Source organism: Temnothorax curvispinosus, unplaced genomic scaffold, assembly GCF_003070985.1.
Source record: "Temnothorax curvispinosus isolate PA1 unplaced genomic scaffold, ASM307098v1 QBEX01006756.1, whole genome shotgun sequence".
Classification (NCBI taxonomy): domain Eukaryota; kingdom Metazoa; phylum Arthropoda; class Insecta; order Hymenoptera; family Formicidae; genus Temnothorax; species Temnothorax curvispinosus.
In genome coordinates, this window is record NW_020216536.1 from 298,428 (window position 1) to 315,378 (window position 16,951).

Here is a 16,951-nt window from a genome sequence, read left to right on the forward strand (position 1 = left end):
CACGAACAACGTAGAGAACGCTCTATCCGGAGCCTGGCTGATGCGACACGTGACGTGGTATTTCGCCGTTGCTATTCGCTTCGACGAATCGATGATAAGGTCGCTCATCGCGGCATCTCCTTTCGATCCGCTCGCGCAAATCAAACGTTATTTATGTTATGCACTAACGTGTTATATTACACGTTCTCTCTCTCGCTCTCTCCCTCTATTCAAGATAGCGCATCCGCTATATCTGCTTAGACCGCCATGCCAGCAGAAAATGGCGGCTCGGCCGCGACGTAACTCGAACACGCGTCTCCATAACGTTCGCCGGCCTCTCGTCGTGAAAGTACGAGCAGACCGTTTCCATTTCTCAGAATCGCCCGTTCGCCATTTACATTTCTATTACTCGCGATCTCGGCAGGGAGAGGACGCATCGCCGAGATCGCCGTATCCGGACTATCCGCTCTTAAATTAAAGTCACGCACGTTGTTCCGCCACGTAGCCGCCTCCGCCGTAATTCGTCCCTCTCCCCCCCCCGCTCCTTCTTGCCCACTTAACTTTATTATGGTTATCCGTCATTATTTGTCGTTATAGAACGATATAGAGAGCGGCGGCGCGATTGTCCGGGATCGCCGTGCGATTTTTGCACGCGATCTTCTTCGCGTAACCGCTTTTTGCGCGCGCGATAATACCCTTTTCGGAGACGATTATCATGTAAAAAAATTGCAAGTGATACTTTGACTGAAATCCTAGTCGTTTCATGTGTTTTTCACGAATTTTTCCCTTCGTATACATTTAAAAGTCGTAAAAACGACTTGCAGTTTCACTCATTTTTTTTCCTTTGTATTTTTGGAGGTCGCGAGAACGATCTGCACTCCTCGACGGAAGTGTAAAAATACTACTATATTTTTTGGAGCGGTTTTTTTAACGAGTCGTCGCGTGAGAGAACCGTGCGATCGCGTGCGATCATCTCTTCATCAAATTTCAACACCGCGCGCGTCTCGCGTTACTTTGAGGTTGTCCTGCGGTTTCCTTATTCATTTATTCGTTTCAAATTGCGACAGGATGCTTGTTGGCGCACCTCTTGCTTTACATTGTAATAAAGCTTATGAGAATGTTCATCATACGCAATATTACGCTTTAATTTATTATTTAGTTTCTAATTAAAAGAATTTAATTCAACGAAGGTGTATTTCTTCGGGCACGAAGAAAGCTCTGTCAAAGAATTCCGAGGAATCCCAGTGATTGTCAATGCGCATTTAGTGCTGATTGCGATCCGTCTGGAGCGGTTTTGTTTGTTTGGTATGAAGAGCGCGGTAATGTGGACGCGGCAGTGCGTGTATGCGTGCGAGGCGACGAGTGTGATGATGACGATCGCTATTAGGAGATTTAGAAGCGGGGAGGGGACAAGGCGAGCGGGGCCTCGCGTGGAAAGTTTCGGCTGGAACCGCATCACGTGTCCGTCCCGCGGGTTTAATTGGCGGGGAAAATAAAGACGCGAGTGTAATGTATATTACAAGAGCAGATAGAGCATTTTCTCCGCGCGTGTTTAAGCACAGAACGTTTCTAAATTTCGTTTTCTCTTTTTCAAGCGCAGCTCACACGACCGACGAGATAAAAGAAATGAGCGAAATGAATTCTTTCAAGAGAGGACGGAAGCAAGAACGCTTTTGCCGTGAAGCAGAAGGGAAAGTTTGTCTGACATTTCGTACAATGGTAATTTCTAGTTTAATTATATAACAATCTCCATTACGAAATATTTGATTTATATTTTAAAGTATTAATTTGTAAATATTGTTATATAAATGTCCACTATCTCTAAAGAGAGAGATTGTACGCGCGTACACGGAGTGTTATGATTTGTACTTTTCATTCTGCTATTTCATTGTATTATATTTTTGGACCCGTGTCGCGACTTAAAGAATCGGATTCGCTTGCGTCTCTACGCACGCGCTCCTTTGCGAAGTGAAAGAAGAATTCACGACGACGTAATTGCGCGTGTCGTCACGCGTTTACGTAATGGAAAATTACGTAAGCAGGCAAAGAAAAATATCACTGGTGACACGTCGTAAGTTTCGCGCACGCGTGTTCGCTAGGTAAATGTTCGCAGCGCCGATCTTTTTCACGCATCGACGAAATTCGCGATTTCCCTTTCGAACGCGACACCTATATGTGCGTGGTACTCTGAAGAAGAATCTTTTGATCTCTTAATTCCCCTTGTTTCAATTATCAGAATTAGTAGCCTGTTTTTCCTTCTTGATTCTCGAGTTTTCGACTGATTTCCGGAATTTTCCATTTCGTTGCTTCCCTAAGTATCTCGAGTTCGCGATTTTCCCCACATTTTCCTTCCTAAGCAAATATATTTTCATCAAAACCAGCTAGGTTTTATATTCTTTTTCAATTTGCCGAGCCGTTTTTCACTTTTCGTTGTTACCACCATTTTGAGCTTTATTTTTTTCCCCATTTCTTTGTTTCGATTCTTCAAGCGCACGTTCTTTTCCAAGCCGACATTTTCGAATACAGAACGGCAAGCGAGACGTTTTCTTTCTACCTTTGCCCTCGCTTCTTCCGCCTATTTATTTACCGCCGGTTTCCGGTGCGGACTTCGCCATAATAAACCGTACGCGTACATATATGGTCTATTTCCCCGCGTTATTTTTAAGCCGCGTCGCAGTTCGTGCGCGATATGGTGCACTATTTCTGGCCCTAATTCGTGCGTGTCACGCGTACGCGCACGCACAGCGTGTACCTGATGCGAGTTCTCCACGTGGGTGCACATGGGCGCCGCTAGGAATTACACGTGCGGCCCCATTTTTGTTGAACTTCATCAGAAATCTAAACTACTTTTTTTCATGTTATATCCCGCGTTACTTTCGAGTGATTTATGAAAAAACTTGCATTTGCTATGAATAAAGAGCTGTTCGATGAAATTTTAGCGAACGAAGTACACTGTGATTGTAGTAAAATTAAAAATATCTTGGAAAATGCTCCAAATGTTCTTCATAATTATCACCTTAAAAATTAGAGCCAAATCTTAATTCTTACGTTGCAAATCGTTCACAACTCGAGAGTTATATCTCAAAACTTAGAAATGCTCCGATATTTTTATAAAGAAAACCTGACTTTCAATTAGCCAGACGAGGCGCGATTGAAAATTAAAGCTGTTAATATGATCTGTACATAAATGCGCGCGTATACTCCGTTTATGGCGGCAGAGAAAGTCTTGCTTGATCCCTGTTCTTTATTATTCCACCTTCTCGAATGAGTCACGCTGCGTTTTCGTTTTACGGGGTGTCATTCTTGAAGTCACGTACGCGATACCGTCCCCCTCGCTCTATCGCCGCCATTTTCGGCAAAATCTTATATCGCAAACACAATGAAGCCGTTGTGCGAGTTATAAATTTCAATGTGCCTTTCGATACGATTTCGACGCTTTCTGTCTGTGAAAAGCGTATAAAAATCTATTTCATATTTATATTTTTAAAATTTATTGTAAGATATTTCACGTAATTCAAACATGTACAGTTTATATTATATGTATATATTATATGGTCTTAATCGAATAATTTTTCAATTCACACGTGACATTTTTCTACAACACTGACAGTTTTTATAAGAGCTCAAAAATTACAAGTTAAAACCTAACGACGGCCTACTAAATTCTTCTTAGAACTCTTCTTATTTCGAACAATACGTGAGTACCGTGAACCTTTCTCAATTTATTTTTATGCTTCTTGGTCAGTCTCTGTTAGAGTTTTTCCGATAAAAAAAATTTCGATCGGGCGATAACGCGATAAGTAAACATTATGCGTACGTGATAAACTCTTCGCCCAAAAGAATTTCCCGTCCGTGGTGACGTCCATCATGCTGATGGCGACGCCGTTCAGGGACGAAATCACGCCACGTGTAACGCCAAGACCAGAGTTGGTTTTAGCTGAGAAGGAAACTGGCTGATTATTGATTGCATCGATTTTTTAAATATTACTTTCTATTGATCCTAATTTCCCACGATAAAATTTTTTACACGAGAACTCAATAATAACAACAATATTAATAGACCTACTATATACAACAATAATTGACAACTATATATAACAATAATTGATGTATTTAGATTTATTCGGATTTATTATTAAATATTTCGATGACAAAATTTTAATTCGATAAAATTCGTTAATCTTCCCTAAATATATCAGATCATAATTCAAGTACCTACTGAATTTTTAAACACTATACAATTTGTGGTTTTGTAATTTTTTGTACTGTATCAATTTTTTAATAATTTATTTTAATATGTATAATATGGATGATATATGCGCGAAATATATACGCGTATAATGTATACGCAACAACCAATCTCTCTCTGCGACTGTGAAGAAAAAAGAACGTTATGAGATATTCAATATTTTATCTTCAAGTCACGGAACGACATTGGCTGCTCTCATTCGGAGTTGTTAACCTTCTCGCCACGATGGAACCGAACAAAACTACCATAGAAAAAATAACTACCTCTAACTTTACTATTTAAAAAGTTTTTCTTTCCTGGAAATCGAAAGGAAAGTTGAATGACGTGTCTTTATCATAAGACATATTTATACAAATTATCGTAAATAGGCAGAGAGACTACTTTTAACGAGTTTGTTTAGTGACTTAATGTGAACTAGGTGAGTCATTGTAATGTCTTCACAAACACAGAGAAGATTTTCGACGTGCCACTACAGTGGCCCTTCGAACGGTGTATGTTTCCGGTAACTATAACGGCTTTAATATACATATATATGTCAGATAAATGCATACATATATTATATACATATATGTATATATAGTGTACAACGAAAGCCGCTATGATGGTTCTCCGTGATGCGAGAAAGTTAAAACAACTTCATTAAATAGTAATTCCTGTCCGGACGTATTCGTCTAATGGCTTTACAGCTCTCGTCACTTCTGACATCAATTCATTTATGAGTTTAAATGATATTTAACCTTTTTCTTTTTAAATTATAACTACATAAATCCACTACGTGAATTCGCGCGATATTATTGCGAATCTGATCGCGTATCACGTTCAGTAATATGGAAACGGCTTTTATCTCCCGTCACTCGAAGTCGATCGCGACCATTCAGCGGCACGAAAGCGCGAATGCCGCCGAGGAGGCATGGTGTAAATGACGAGATACGCCCGCGCACGGAGTGCGTGCGTGCGTAATTTGATTTACGTTATCGGCGATATTTATCGAGGAGGTTGTTGACTCTGCGAGCGTAATTCTTGGCCGGCCGTGAGATTAGACGACACTCAACTTCGTCGAGACGAAATCGCGATACAATTTCGCCGTCTGCGTGCCATTATATTTGTCTCGCGGCGTGTAAATCGGCAGGCAGGTATATATTTGAAACGCTCCGCACAGATGAAAGCTCGCCGTGAGCGACAACATCGAAGAAACAACTTTCGTTCTTGGTGTTTAAACGATCAGGATTCTTTTTAATGGACGATCTCTCTCTAAGTATAGATACCGAAGTGGGAGCATTCAATATGTGAATATTAAAAAATATATAAAAATATATAATATCGGTTATTTATCAAAAAAAGATAATTTTTATAGCTTGACTAGTACGAAATGTTAACCATTCTTGTTTCTCACACTGTGTGCGTATTTATTTAATAATTAATTTATTAAATTAAGTGTGTCCCACCGAATTCTCCCTATGTCATCCTATATTCTTCGCAAATAAACCTGAAGAACCTATACCTTAGTCGTGAAAGAGCTGTAAGGATGAGAACTTAATTGACGACGGCGGAAGCGACCGATATCCGGAATTTACCTCATCATATTACATAATCGCCACGCATCTTAAAAAGTGAATTCGCAAACAATCGCGGCCTGACGTAATCGACCAATTGGAAATGTATGGTCTTGACTTCGCGTTGATTTGCGTGCCAGTATCCCCGACAATCGCGAATCGCTAATGTAGTCCTCTCAAAATCTCGCATTGAACCGCGTTGGATTAACCGGAGTTTTCCACCGGAGTTAAGTGTATTCTAAACTTTCGTGTATTTCTGTCGAAATCACATTGAAATTTCGTGTGCCATGTACTCATAACGGACGACAATAATACATTACGTCTGTTGTCGACGAAATTATCGACTACTCCTAATCGAAATGACTAACCATTCTTGAACGACCTCCAATATTCGTTTCATGTTTGTGTTATTGCTCTCACAAGTCCTCTCGCAAGCTTGTAAAGTTGTTGATATGTACGTGAGAAATGCCTGAATCGTACGATCGAAAGCAGATCGTAAAATGTCTCGAAAATATTCAGTGTTTCGTCTCAAGATAATATTTCAAAATTTTATTTTAATTTGTAACGCGCATTCCGTTTCTTTTTTCTCTTTCAAGAATAAAATTCTTCTCAGAACATACAGAACAGATAATAATTTTAAATTATATCTCAATGAACGTATGTAATCTACTAATGAAATAATTAAGATCGCAAATTAACACCTGTTGGTTAATTGGCGACCAACGGGAAATAACGCTACGTGGTTCTTAGTTTTACCTCGGACTATCACCGTTCTTCTCCTCGATCTCCAGACGCTCCATCTCCTTCTGCAGCATACCGCCTTCCGCGAACTTATCCAAAGACATGTTTACGATAATAACTTTGCTCTCTGTTGCAAAACTCGCGCACAAAATGAAGCGACGATTACGCGCTTACACTTGTCTCCTTGTATATATATATATATGTACACACGTATTAATTTTCTTTTTCTCTCTCTGTTAAATATGCTTTTGTTAAACTGCTTTATCGGCCGCAAGCCGCCGACTGAGGTAGACTTTAAACACTGGCACTAAAACACTGGCTGATCTCCCGCGCCACCGAGGTGCGGAGAGAGAGGGAGGGAAGACAAGCGTAGAAAAAAAGGTACCGGTGCACTTTCGCCCTTAACGCCCTCCTCGACAGATCCGCTCCGGAATGAGGAGCGGCACGGCTTACGTGTCGTGGCGACACACACGATATATCTCGGCGAATGATTTCGGGTTGCCGTAATCTCTCCTCCTCGCCGATTACGACGCACGCACTTCCTCACTCTCTCTCCCTCTTCCTTTCCTCTTTGGCTCTCTTCCGACTTCCGTCCCGCGTTTTACTCCCTCCTTCGAGCACGCCGTTCCCTCCTTCTTAGGAGACTCTGTGACGACGCGATTTACGTCACGGATAAATGACGATTGTATCAAGTCGACGACGACGACGACGACGGCGACGGACGACGACGACGACGACGACAGCGGCGACGGCGACGGCGGCGACGGCGATGATGATAATGACGATGGCGGTAACGACGATAACGACCGGCAACGACGACGAGGATAACTGATGACGACGGGCACCGTCCAACCGTAGTTCACTCGCACTCGGAGAGGGAAGAAAACACGCCGCGAATTGCTACGGACGAATGTCCAAGGGAAACTCGTGCGGGTGGTGAAGCACTAGCTTTCCCCGTCGTCTCCCGATACCTAGCCTTCTAAGCGAGCCGTCCCCTTCCCTTCCCTACGCTCTATCTGCGTTCTCTCTATCTCTTTTCCCCGCAACGCGCCGCGCGCGTCCGCTTCCTGCGTCTTTCTCTCTTCAGGCGCTACCCTCTCTCCCTCGGAACGGGCCGCTCCGGTGTCTCACTCCGTTTTTCTCCCTCGCTCTCTCTCCCTTTCTCCCTCCCCCTCGTTCTGGGCCGACGTAGGAATTCCCTCGACGTATCGGAGCCGCTCGGGCTTTTTTACCAACCGAGTGTAGTAGACCGGCTTCGAATGCGATTGGCCGTCCGTCGAGGACGATTCCGGGACGATCCCGGGCTGCGCGGCTGCCGTCCGATCGCCGGACTCGACAATGACGGGCGGCGTTAGCGGAGTATCGGACGCACACACGTAGCACGCGCGTACTTTTGTCACTGTCTTCGCACGTGGATCAATCGGTGGTCGCGTGGGGTGCGCAGGATCGTGACCGCCAAATTCTCTCTCTCTCGGCGCCGCGCCACGCCGGTGTCACGCCGATTACGTGCGCCTCGGGATCCGGTATCGGTGGTATCTGCTATTCGGCTCGCGGCTCCACGCAGCACCGCGCTGTCAATGGCGCTGCTCGATACGTGGGGGTGTCCCCTCCCTCCCTCTCTTCTCCTCTCCCCTCTCTCTCTCTCTCTTTCTCTCTCCTTCCCACTCCCTGGCACGTCTCCACTCTTTTCTCCGTTCGCCGGAGCAAGATTCGATCGCGGCGATCAATGAATACCGGAGTAGAACGCTACGCCGTTCGCCGGTGCGCGTGTTACACGCGTGCAACGATACGCGGAGGGACCGGAGTTCACGCACGTATTCGGTGCGGCCAAATATCGGACGGGATATCTAGTGAGAAAGAGCGCTAGGTAACACTGATATTATATTTTTATAACACGCGCGGCGCGGTCCCGTCATAGGCCGCGCCCAATCTGTCCCCACCAGGTCTAGCTTCCCCTTTACGCGCCGGGTGTACCCCACTACCGAAGGCGCACCGTTCGTTGAGGAGGCGGTTTACGACGCGTGCGTGAAGGAAGTATATACACACTATCGCCTCCACGCCGATGGTTCTCTCTCTCTCTCTCTCTTTTTCTCTTTCTCTCGCTGCTCTCTCGGAAAAGCGCGGGGATTCGCGCGCGTCGTCTCTCCCCTTTATATTCGTACGAGTTTTCCGATCGTACGCAATTAGCGAACGAGAAAGATGTAATTTGTTGTTAAATTAATTATCAAATTATCTTAAGTCTCTCTCAGAACTGGTTCAGTTTGTGCGCACGACGGTCCAACGTACTTCTCGTGTATTCCTTTGTACGAACGAGTGGAATGAGTCGGTCGTGTTCGACGGCGACAATTCGAGGTGGCTTGCCGGAGTAATCGGGGTCGATACGCGCCGTACCGAATAGTGCGTAGATAGCAGAAGACGCGCGTCATTGACCGCGAGTGAAGGCGACCACTGATGAATACTAGGATTTGAATACACGGTGTGCTGCGTTCAAGAATGACATATTAACTCTCGACTGCAACTGTAATAAAATGTTAACGATATGTTCTGAATTCATCTCGCTATCGAGAATCGACTCTTACACACTGTTAAATGTTAAAGGATGAAATTTAAACCAATACCTTGAGTTAAATAATATCTTGTTATTTTTAACTACCATGTATATCGAAAAATTTATTATTTTACCATAAAACATCAAAATCCAACCTCATATTCTAAAAATAGATATTGTTGATAAAAATTTTTTGCTAAATATAAAATCGTAAATAACTGTCGATGGATATCAGCTTTGAAGTTTAGTTCTCCAAGAATAACTTTCCCTAACTTCAGCAGAACATAAGTATGTACTTAGTTTTGACGTACTTGTAGGATTTTGATAGCTGCGTCGTTACCGTTATAAATGTTGGAATCACTTTCAAGAGTTTCGCTAGTGCCCGAAGCCACATCGAAAGTCGAGAAGTTTCTCAGCGCTGGTTGAAACCTTCGAGGATCGAGTCGTCTCTACGTCTTTTCCTACTGTTTTGTCCAACTCGTTTTCACGTGTTACTCCAAACTCTTTTCTCTCTGTCGCACAATGGCAATCTGAATTTCGACTTGCCGAATCTCGCGGGGAACGCAATAACGCGCTCTTTGATCGTCGACTGCTGAAGGGCCCTTCGGCCGATCGACCCCCTGCCGGGGGTTGCGTCGCATAGCTCTACCGGGTGACTTGAAGTACTGTCATCCATTGTTTCGCGAAATGGATGTTCGATTCATTAACGCTGGAATTGCTGTTGGCGGCAACTACAGTCGAAGTCCGTATAGGTTCGTAGGTTGGCACCGAGTTTGCGAAAAATCGGCCCAACATATATGCCTGTCAGGATTATCGGTTCGCCAAGGGTTGATTCCGTTACGGGGTCTCTTTGTTCGTTCCAGGTAGAGAAAAGGAAGGACTCGTCCTCTCTTTTGTGAGCGCCCGCAGGTATATGGGTGCAGGTCGACGGGTACTTCTGTCGTTCCTGCTCGATCCGCCGGTCATTATCTTCGTCAATGACGAGGGTGTTATCCTTGAAGTAAAATTTATCATTCACGGTGCGGCGCATCTGGAGACGATCGGCGAGTGAAGTTTTTGTAACTTCCGCTTAAACTTGCGGCAACGATAGTTGCCGCGGAAAAAAATGCGCGATGGATTACATCATCACTTTCTCTTCAAGAAGCTTCTCAACGAGAGACGGCGAGAAACGAGGCCTGTGACGGCAACATCGATCGCAACTTTTGATAGCGTTTCTCTCTTAATGATCTCTCATCTTCCAAATTGCGTTTACTTGTTCGAGCGATATGATAAACCTGACAAATAACGGCTAATGATACGCGACATCGATTATGTGTTTCTTCGGCGAGAAATGAATCAACTCGACTTGAAGCGAGTTTAAAGAAGGAAAAGGAAGAGACAGAGGAAGAGAGAAACGGAGAAGAAACTTTTTTTTTATATCCTTTGTGTCTCCCTTGTCTATAAGTCTCTGTACCACGTGTTGACGCGCGTTTCTGTACCGTGAGCCAGAACATATAGGTATCGACCACCTTGTCCCGATCAACTAATTCCGCTGAATGGCCAATCGATTATCCCCTCGGTCGAGCGTGAATCCACGATGGCTCCCCAGAAAACAAGCGTCTTTCGCTGTTTGCGATTTCTTTCTGTTTTAGCCTCACTTCAGAAATATGCAGCCACGTGCCGCGAAATCTTTCGCCACGTTTCAGAATCGTCTCGATCTTATACAATATGCAACATGTTACACGTAACGATAACTGTAGTTACACTTGCAATACAAATCATATTGTTAATTACGCGTAAACGTTAAGTAAAGAGTGGTTGAGTAGCGCGTGCGAATGTGAGTGACAAATAAAATTCCCGACTATCGTTACCGAGAACTGCATATCGGCTTCTTTGTTCCTGACGGTAATTGGAACGGGGTTGGGATAGGTTCAGGTAACGTTTAAAGATAATTAATAGTTGCATGGCTCGTAAATACCGCTATCAGTGGAGCGTGCGGCCCAAGTGCGCGTGGGATTGGCAAATGGTTTCCGGGCGCATAAAAATTAATGGATTTCGGGCTGGCCTTCACCAGGACTCTTCGATTTCGACAGGTCTGCTCAAGGTCGATCGTCCGGCGGATGTAAATGAAAGGGAAGCATTCTGTGTTTGCGCGCGCACAGTCTCTAACATAACGCTCCGTTCAACTGTCTTCTTCGAATTTTTCGAAGAGAAACTTCTCAAAGCACGCGATTACCCGAAATTTCTCAAAAAACGCATTACAATCGTAGATAATAGTTTTTTTTAAACGTAAATGCAGAGTTTCGAATTCATGTATGTTCGATGACTAAATATTCCTGCCTGAAAATCTAAGAAAATACACATGTGCATTTCACACAAATTTTCTGAGTATGTTTAATTGCTGCGTAAATTTTAACTGACTTTATAAGCTCTAGTTAAGAAATGTAGCTCAATATATATTATGTTATGTTATATATTACATATTTTTTCAATATTATATTATATAGATATTAGAGAAATTTATTTTTCGCAATTACATCGTTCTTTTATTTTTTTTACTTAATTTTTTTTACCGATATTATAGATAATAATTTTTTAAATATGTAAAAATCAAGAAAGTTTTAGATTTTTAAAACTTTCTTATATTTTGTGATATCTACTCCTCTTTTCACCAATTTCTTTCACGTTTATTCCTTTCAGAAAGTAAAGATTATTTGTTATAAAAATATAAATTTTTTAAATTATGTTTATGATAAAGATATGATCTAAAAAGTATTAAAATATTAAATATGTAAGATATATTTGTTTATCGCATAACAAATATATTGTGATTCTAGGAATAATTTCGCTTTCATCCCTGAAAGAGTTAATCTACTCGATATCGGCGATTAGATTTCCGGTGATTAGATGCGGTCTTCGCGTGATTTTACGATAGCGAACGAGGCTTCATCATTCGAACGAACGCGGAAGCAGCTGGAAGCTAGGGATAGTTTTAACCCCTTCAGCGTGGATCGGTGTAAGCACGACAAGGAGAAGCGACCGGGATATTTCGGAGATGAGGCTGCTCCGGGGAAGACAAGCAGCGTGGGTGGATGGAAGAAGATACTGATACAGAAACAAGGGAGAAATATGCCGAGGGAGGAGCTGAGGAAAAGGCAACGAGCGACGTGCTTGGAGCAGGGAAGAGAAAGACCGCGAGGGTGCGTAAGGGCGGCACAGTCTCCGGAATCAATAGCGACTACGCATAGCATCCTTGGAGAATTTTCGCACCGGGAGGTCGAAGGTTATAGCTTTGGAAAGTATCTTTTCATGTGGCCTACTCTAGCAAATCTTAAGGATCAATCTTGCATTCTTCGAGATTGGCTGATAGTTTTCATCACGACTCAAGTCGGTTCAAAATTTTCTCGAGAATGTTAAATACATCGGTTAAAAATTTCTTCGAAAAGTGTTAAATATTATTACTTTACTCTCAGTAAAAATTTTCAAATGGATGCTATTTGAGATGTTCTCTCATAATTTTCTGACCTCCAACTAAAAATATTTTTTTAGATAATTTTCGAATTAAAATCTGATGCTAATAGATACTAGTTAAGTGTCTATTTCAAATTAAATAAAAAATATAATTGTCCTTCTCTATTTGTATTCCTATAAGGTTGTAAAATTACAACAATTTTGTAAATCAATTCCTCTCACTTTTCTCAAACGTTTATTAATTTCTCGAAATGTTATCAACAAATGACGTTTATTTTTATTTTGGCATTTGTGTGTGTATGTGTGTGAGTGATATCCTTGACCAAGAGAGAAAGCGCTGTACATTAATTACCGCTTCAAGCTATATATAACCGTTATTGTCACTTATACTGATTTATTTTCGCGTTCATCCCGTACACGCGGTCGAGAGGATAGGAAAGGCAAAGAGATGGAGTAAGGAAGGTAAGTCGAGCGGGAGAGAGGGCAGAAAAATCACTCACCTCCATCCGTTGCCGACCTGGCCGACCGGAGATTCTGGTAGGGCGGTGCCGCTACCCCTGCAAGCAGGAAAAGACATTCTATAGGATACGCAGGGATGTAAGGACCTGAGGGATTAGGAGTGGGGCTGGAAAGGATCAGGATAATCGTGTTTCCCGCGCTACGTTTATTTTCCTTATTGCTTGTAGGTACACCCACGGATAAACGTTGAGACGCATGGATACTACAAGATAAATATATCATGTACAAATATTGCATTCTTAATTAAAGAACGTATACGAAATTATCAAATTAATTACTTCAGACAAATAATAATTATCAAAATAATTAATTGGTGTGTCTACCAGGCTACAGGCTATTTTTCTTCCTCCCTCGACGTCGCGAGATACGCGCCAGAAAGTGCATAGCCGATATAATTTACCTAAATAAACATCAAGCTGTGGTGAGTCGCGAGGACAGAGCTCGCCGAGTCACGCTGAGTTTCGCGTTAGGGAAAAAAAGCCTCGCTCGCTTCTCCAATTAACCGTCTCTCGCGACGTGCATATTAATTGCGATGTATTTGATGGCGGCGGCGGTGGCGGTAAGCGACGAAAGGGGAAGGGATAGAAAAAGCAAAAAAACAGGGAGAATTAATAATAACTGCATCGTTCGAGATACGCATCTGGCCTGGTCGTTCGGCCAGGTGCAACGTCGTCGTCGTCGTCGTCTTCCGTGATCCGTGCATATTCTACGGGCCCGGGATCCTCCACGGCGGTCTTCCTTTACGTCGGTCACGGTAATTAAGAGGCATCGCCGTTAAAAATCGCCCTCGTCGCGCGCGCGAGTATTACGAGCCGCGGCGGTGCGAAATTTCAATTCGCCGAGAAACCTGTTCGCGGCCCGCTCGCGTTTTCACTTTTCGTCGCATGAGTACCGAGGTACGAGGATACTAATGAACTACAGAGCACTGCGGGATACGCGTTTTTTCTTGCGGATACAGTTGTGTTTACATTAAGATTTACCTTGATTATAAGCGTGAAAAGTGGTACGCGCGTTCTTTGATATTTAATTTTTTAATGCCACTTTAAATAAGGCACAAAGGCCAAGATAAAGACTAGATGATTCTTAAATATATAAATGAGAAGTGTGCGAGAAGTAAATAAGTTTTCCTTTCATTTGCAACTTATTATGTTCGTAAAATGATATAATAATTTGCAAATTTAATTCTTTGTTGACCGAATTACTTCTGTAGATATAATAATTATAATTTTAATCTTAATTAGAAAGCAATTAGAAAGTAGATTAGAAACTTCTTACGACCAGGAGTACTATAAATATATGATGCGATATAGATTTGAGGAATCTAATTGAAGATCTTTTAAACTGACAATAAGTGTTTCAAGATGATATTGTTTTGACGAACAAATATTCTGTCATACTTAAACGTATAATAAACTTGTCAAAAGAAGTGTACGCGATGCAATCTTTGTAATAATGTCGAACCATGTCACAAACAAAATTTCGTCCCGCGCGCGGTGCGACGATCTCGAATTCGAAGAGAGCCACTCGTGGGCAGCTGGGCTCGAGAAATCGCAGATCGCTTCTTCGGCGATTTTACGATCGTGTTAAAGCGGAACGATCGGAGTCCACAAAAGTGCTCGACCGGTTACAAAGGGCAGCATAAATCCGGGGAATAAAGAGGAAGAGAGGAGAGAGGCGCATGACAATTATTGCACGTCAGCGTGCCTTCATTTCGGAATAATTAAGCGGGGCCCTTTTACACCTGCGGGTCGCGCGTACCATGCGTATCCATGAAATCCGACGTCCACCCGTGACCGGACACGGGGCCCGATCCGGGGTCCTGATAAGAGATCGATAAGCGGGGTAACCGCCTCCGCTTCTTCTCGGCGGGACAAGACGAGAGAAAAAAACGGCCGACGTCACGACGAAGCATTATGCAACGCGAATCTGTAATTAAGATTTTTCGCCGTTATCTCTGGCCTTCTCCCCCCTTCACGGGACGCACGCTCGCGCTGTTATTAATTATTAATGAAGAGGATACGCGCGGTCATCATCGCATTTCCAAACAAAAAGGATTTATCGCGTAAGGCGGCCGTCGAGCCCGAGGCGTGTGCAGCTTTTACTTATATTAAATTTGAGAAAGATATAAAAGATTGAAAAAAGGTATATAAGATATATTTGACTGTCCTAATACCGTTGTTAAATCAAGGGATCCTAATTTCTGTGTTCGAAAATAATGCTTATCTTATAATTATTTTCATGTTTTAGCTTGAAAAATATCAAGCTTTATTTTAATAATATACACATAAAATTTTTATATATGATTTAATAAAACTGTGAAATTTGTTTTTATGCAATTTCAATTCGCCAGAAATATTTAATTAGATTTGATGGAAAAATGATATATTTTCCCGTTCTTTTCACAATGATTTGCATTGGATTCGACGGATTTCGCGACCGGGTGTACATCGTTCACACTTTAATCCGACTATTAATGGAGAGTTTCAAACTCATCTGCCAGGTTCGTTATCGTGAGGGCGAAAGAATCATTAAGCGACGAGATCTCGGAGAAGCGAATCTTCAGACCTCGCACCTCGCTTCACGCCTTCTTGGGGTCTCGGCGACGATAATCGCGTTTTCGTCGATCGCGCCTTACTTAAGAGCGCAAATTACATTGCACCCCGAAGCATCCGATCGATAATTCGGATCGAAACTGCCGGTGTTACGTTTAAAGTTTAAAGGTGCTTCCACGATGCACACATTTCATCTTACATTTTACGATTTCGCGTTTCTGTTATTGCGAGTATATGTATAATAAAAAGTTTATATAATTTTTTTAAATCATTTTTTCAATAAAAACAGATCGTTTAGCCAGTAATATATTTAGATATTGTTCTTAATCGTATAACGAAAGTAGACATTAATAAATTTAAGTAAATAAAAATTTTAAAATATTAATTTAGGCACACTTTAATTATGTGATAGATTGTAAAATCTATTGCTGAAAGAGGCACTTAACGTGACAGTATTTGGTACAAACATGACGCTCGATTCGAGATTTACCTTCGATAAATCGAGCGTCGCGTTTGCATTATGTATATTTTTCACGAGTCGTCGGTCTGAATCACGATCCTGATTAATTACGCGCGTAATTGGCGATTCGTTAAGCGTCGCGGACGATGCCTCGCTTATGAGAGCGCAACGAGATAAGCGCGTGCTGACGGCGTGCGTGTGGACGCAGCTGCACGTACAGGGCCTTCTCGCGTATCGGGAGAGCTCCTCCTCTCATCGGGACGTCGTCCCTCGAGGCTCGTAGGAAGATATACCTTGAGCAAACACGTTGGAAGAAGAGATCCTACCGGGCGGAACCGCGCGTATCGTTTTACTTTCGCTTTATCGTGACATGGCCCCGCCATTGCTCCTCGCATGCTGAGAGAGGAGGCAAGACAAAGAAAAAAAAATAATTTTCTTCTTTTATTATGGAAAAAGAAAGATAAATCTCTGAATGTAAATTTCGATGGTGTAGTGTTGTTATTTCTAAATCTTGATTTATTTCAATCTCTACAGAAATGTTATACTAAGAGATCACGTCGATTAATTTAAAATATATAATAATAGCAAGTCTTTCTCTCACTTTTTTTTCTTACATTGAAAATTAAATGGAATATGTTTCTAATATTCTGATTAGTCGCAAAACTCTCTCTCTCTCTCTCTCTTCTTTTTGATTTTATAACTCTGGATAATAAATAATGAAAAATATAGTTAACGCATGAAATATATTGTAACGCATAATAATACACATTTCATTAATTAAAATCTCCTTTCTAATTAAACTTGCTTGATATAATAGATGATACAAAAGAGAAAAAATAATTTTGCAATTTATGATGTCCTAAAACACAAAGGGAAGATAAATGCTGAATTGATGAAATA

General features: G+C 42.2%; 1 protein-coding gene across 4 annotated transcripts in view; it reads right to left on the bottom strand.

Moving 5' to 3' along the window:
* The window catches only part of LOC112456386 (insulin-like growth factor 2 mRNA-binding protein 1), an 87,515-nt gene that overhangs the window by 42,177 nt on the left and 28,387 nt on the right, over positions 1–16,951 (bottom strand). For 2 of the 4 annotated variants that reach the window (XM_025018890.1, XM_025018888.1), the window contains exon 1: positions 6,538–8,055. The exons of the other annotated variants lie outside the window; for them this stretch is intronic. In XM_025018890.1, coding sequence (XP_024874658.1) covers positions 6,538–6,626 — 89 coding nt within the window. In that variant the 5' untranslated portion in view covers positions 6,627–8,055. Of the gene's footprint in view, positions 1–6,537; positions 8,056–16,951 lie in introns of those variants that run through there. 4 annotated transcript variants of the gene reach the window in all.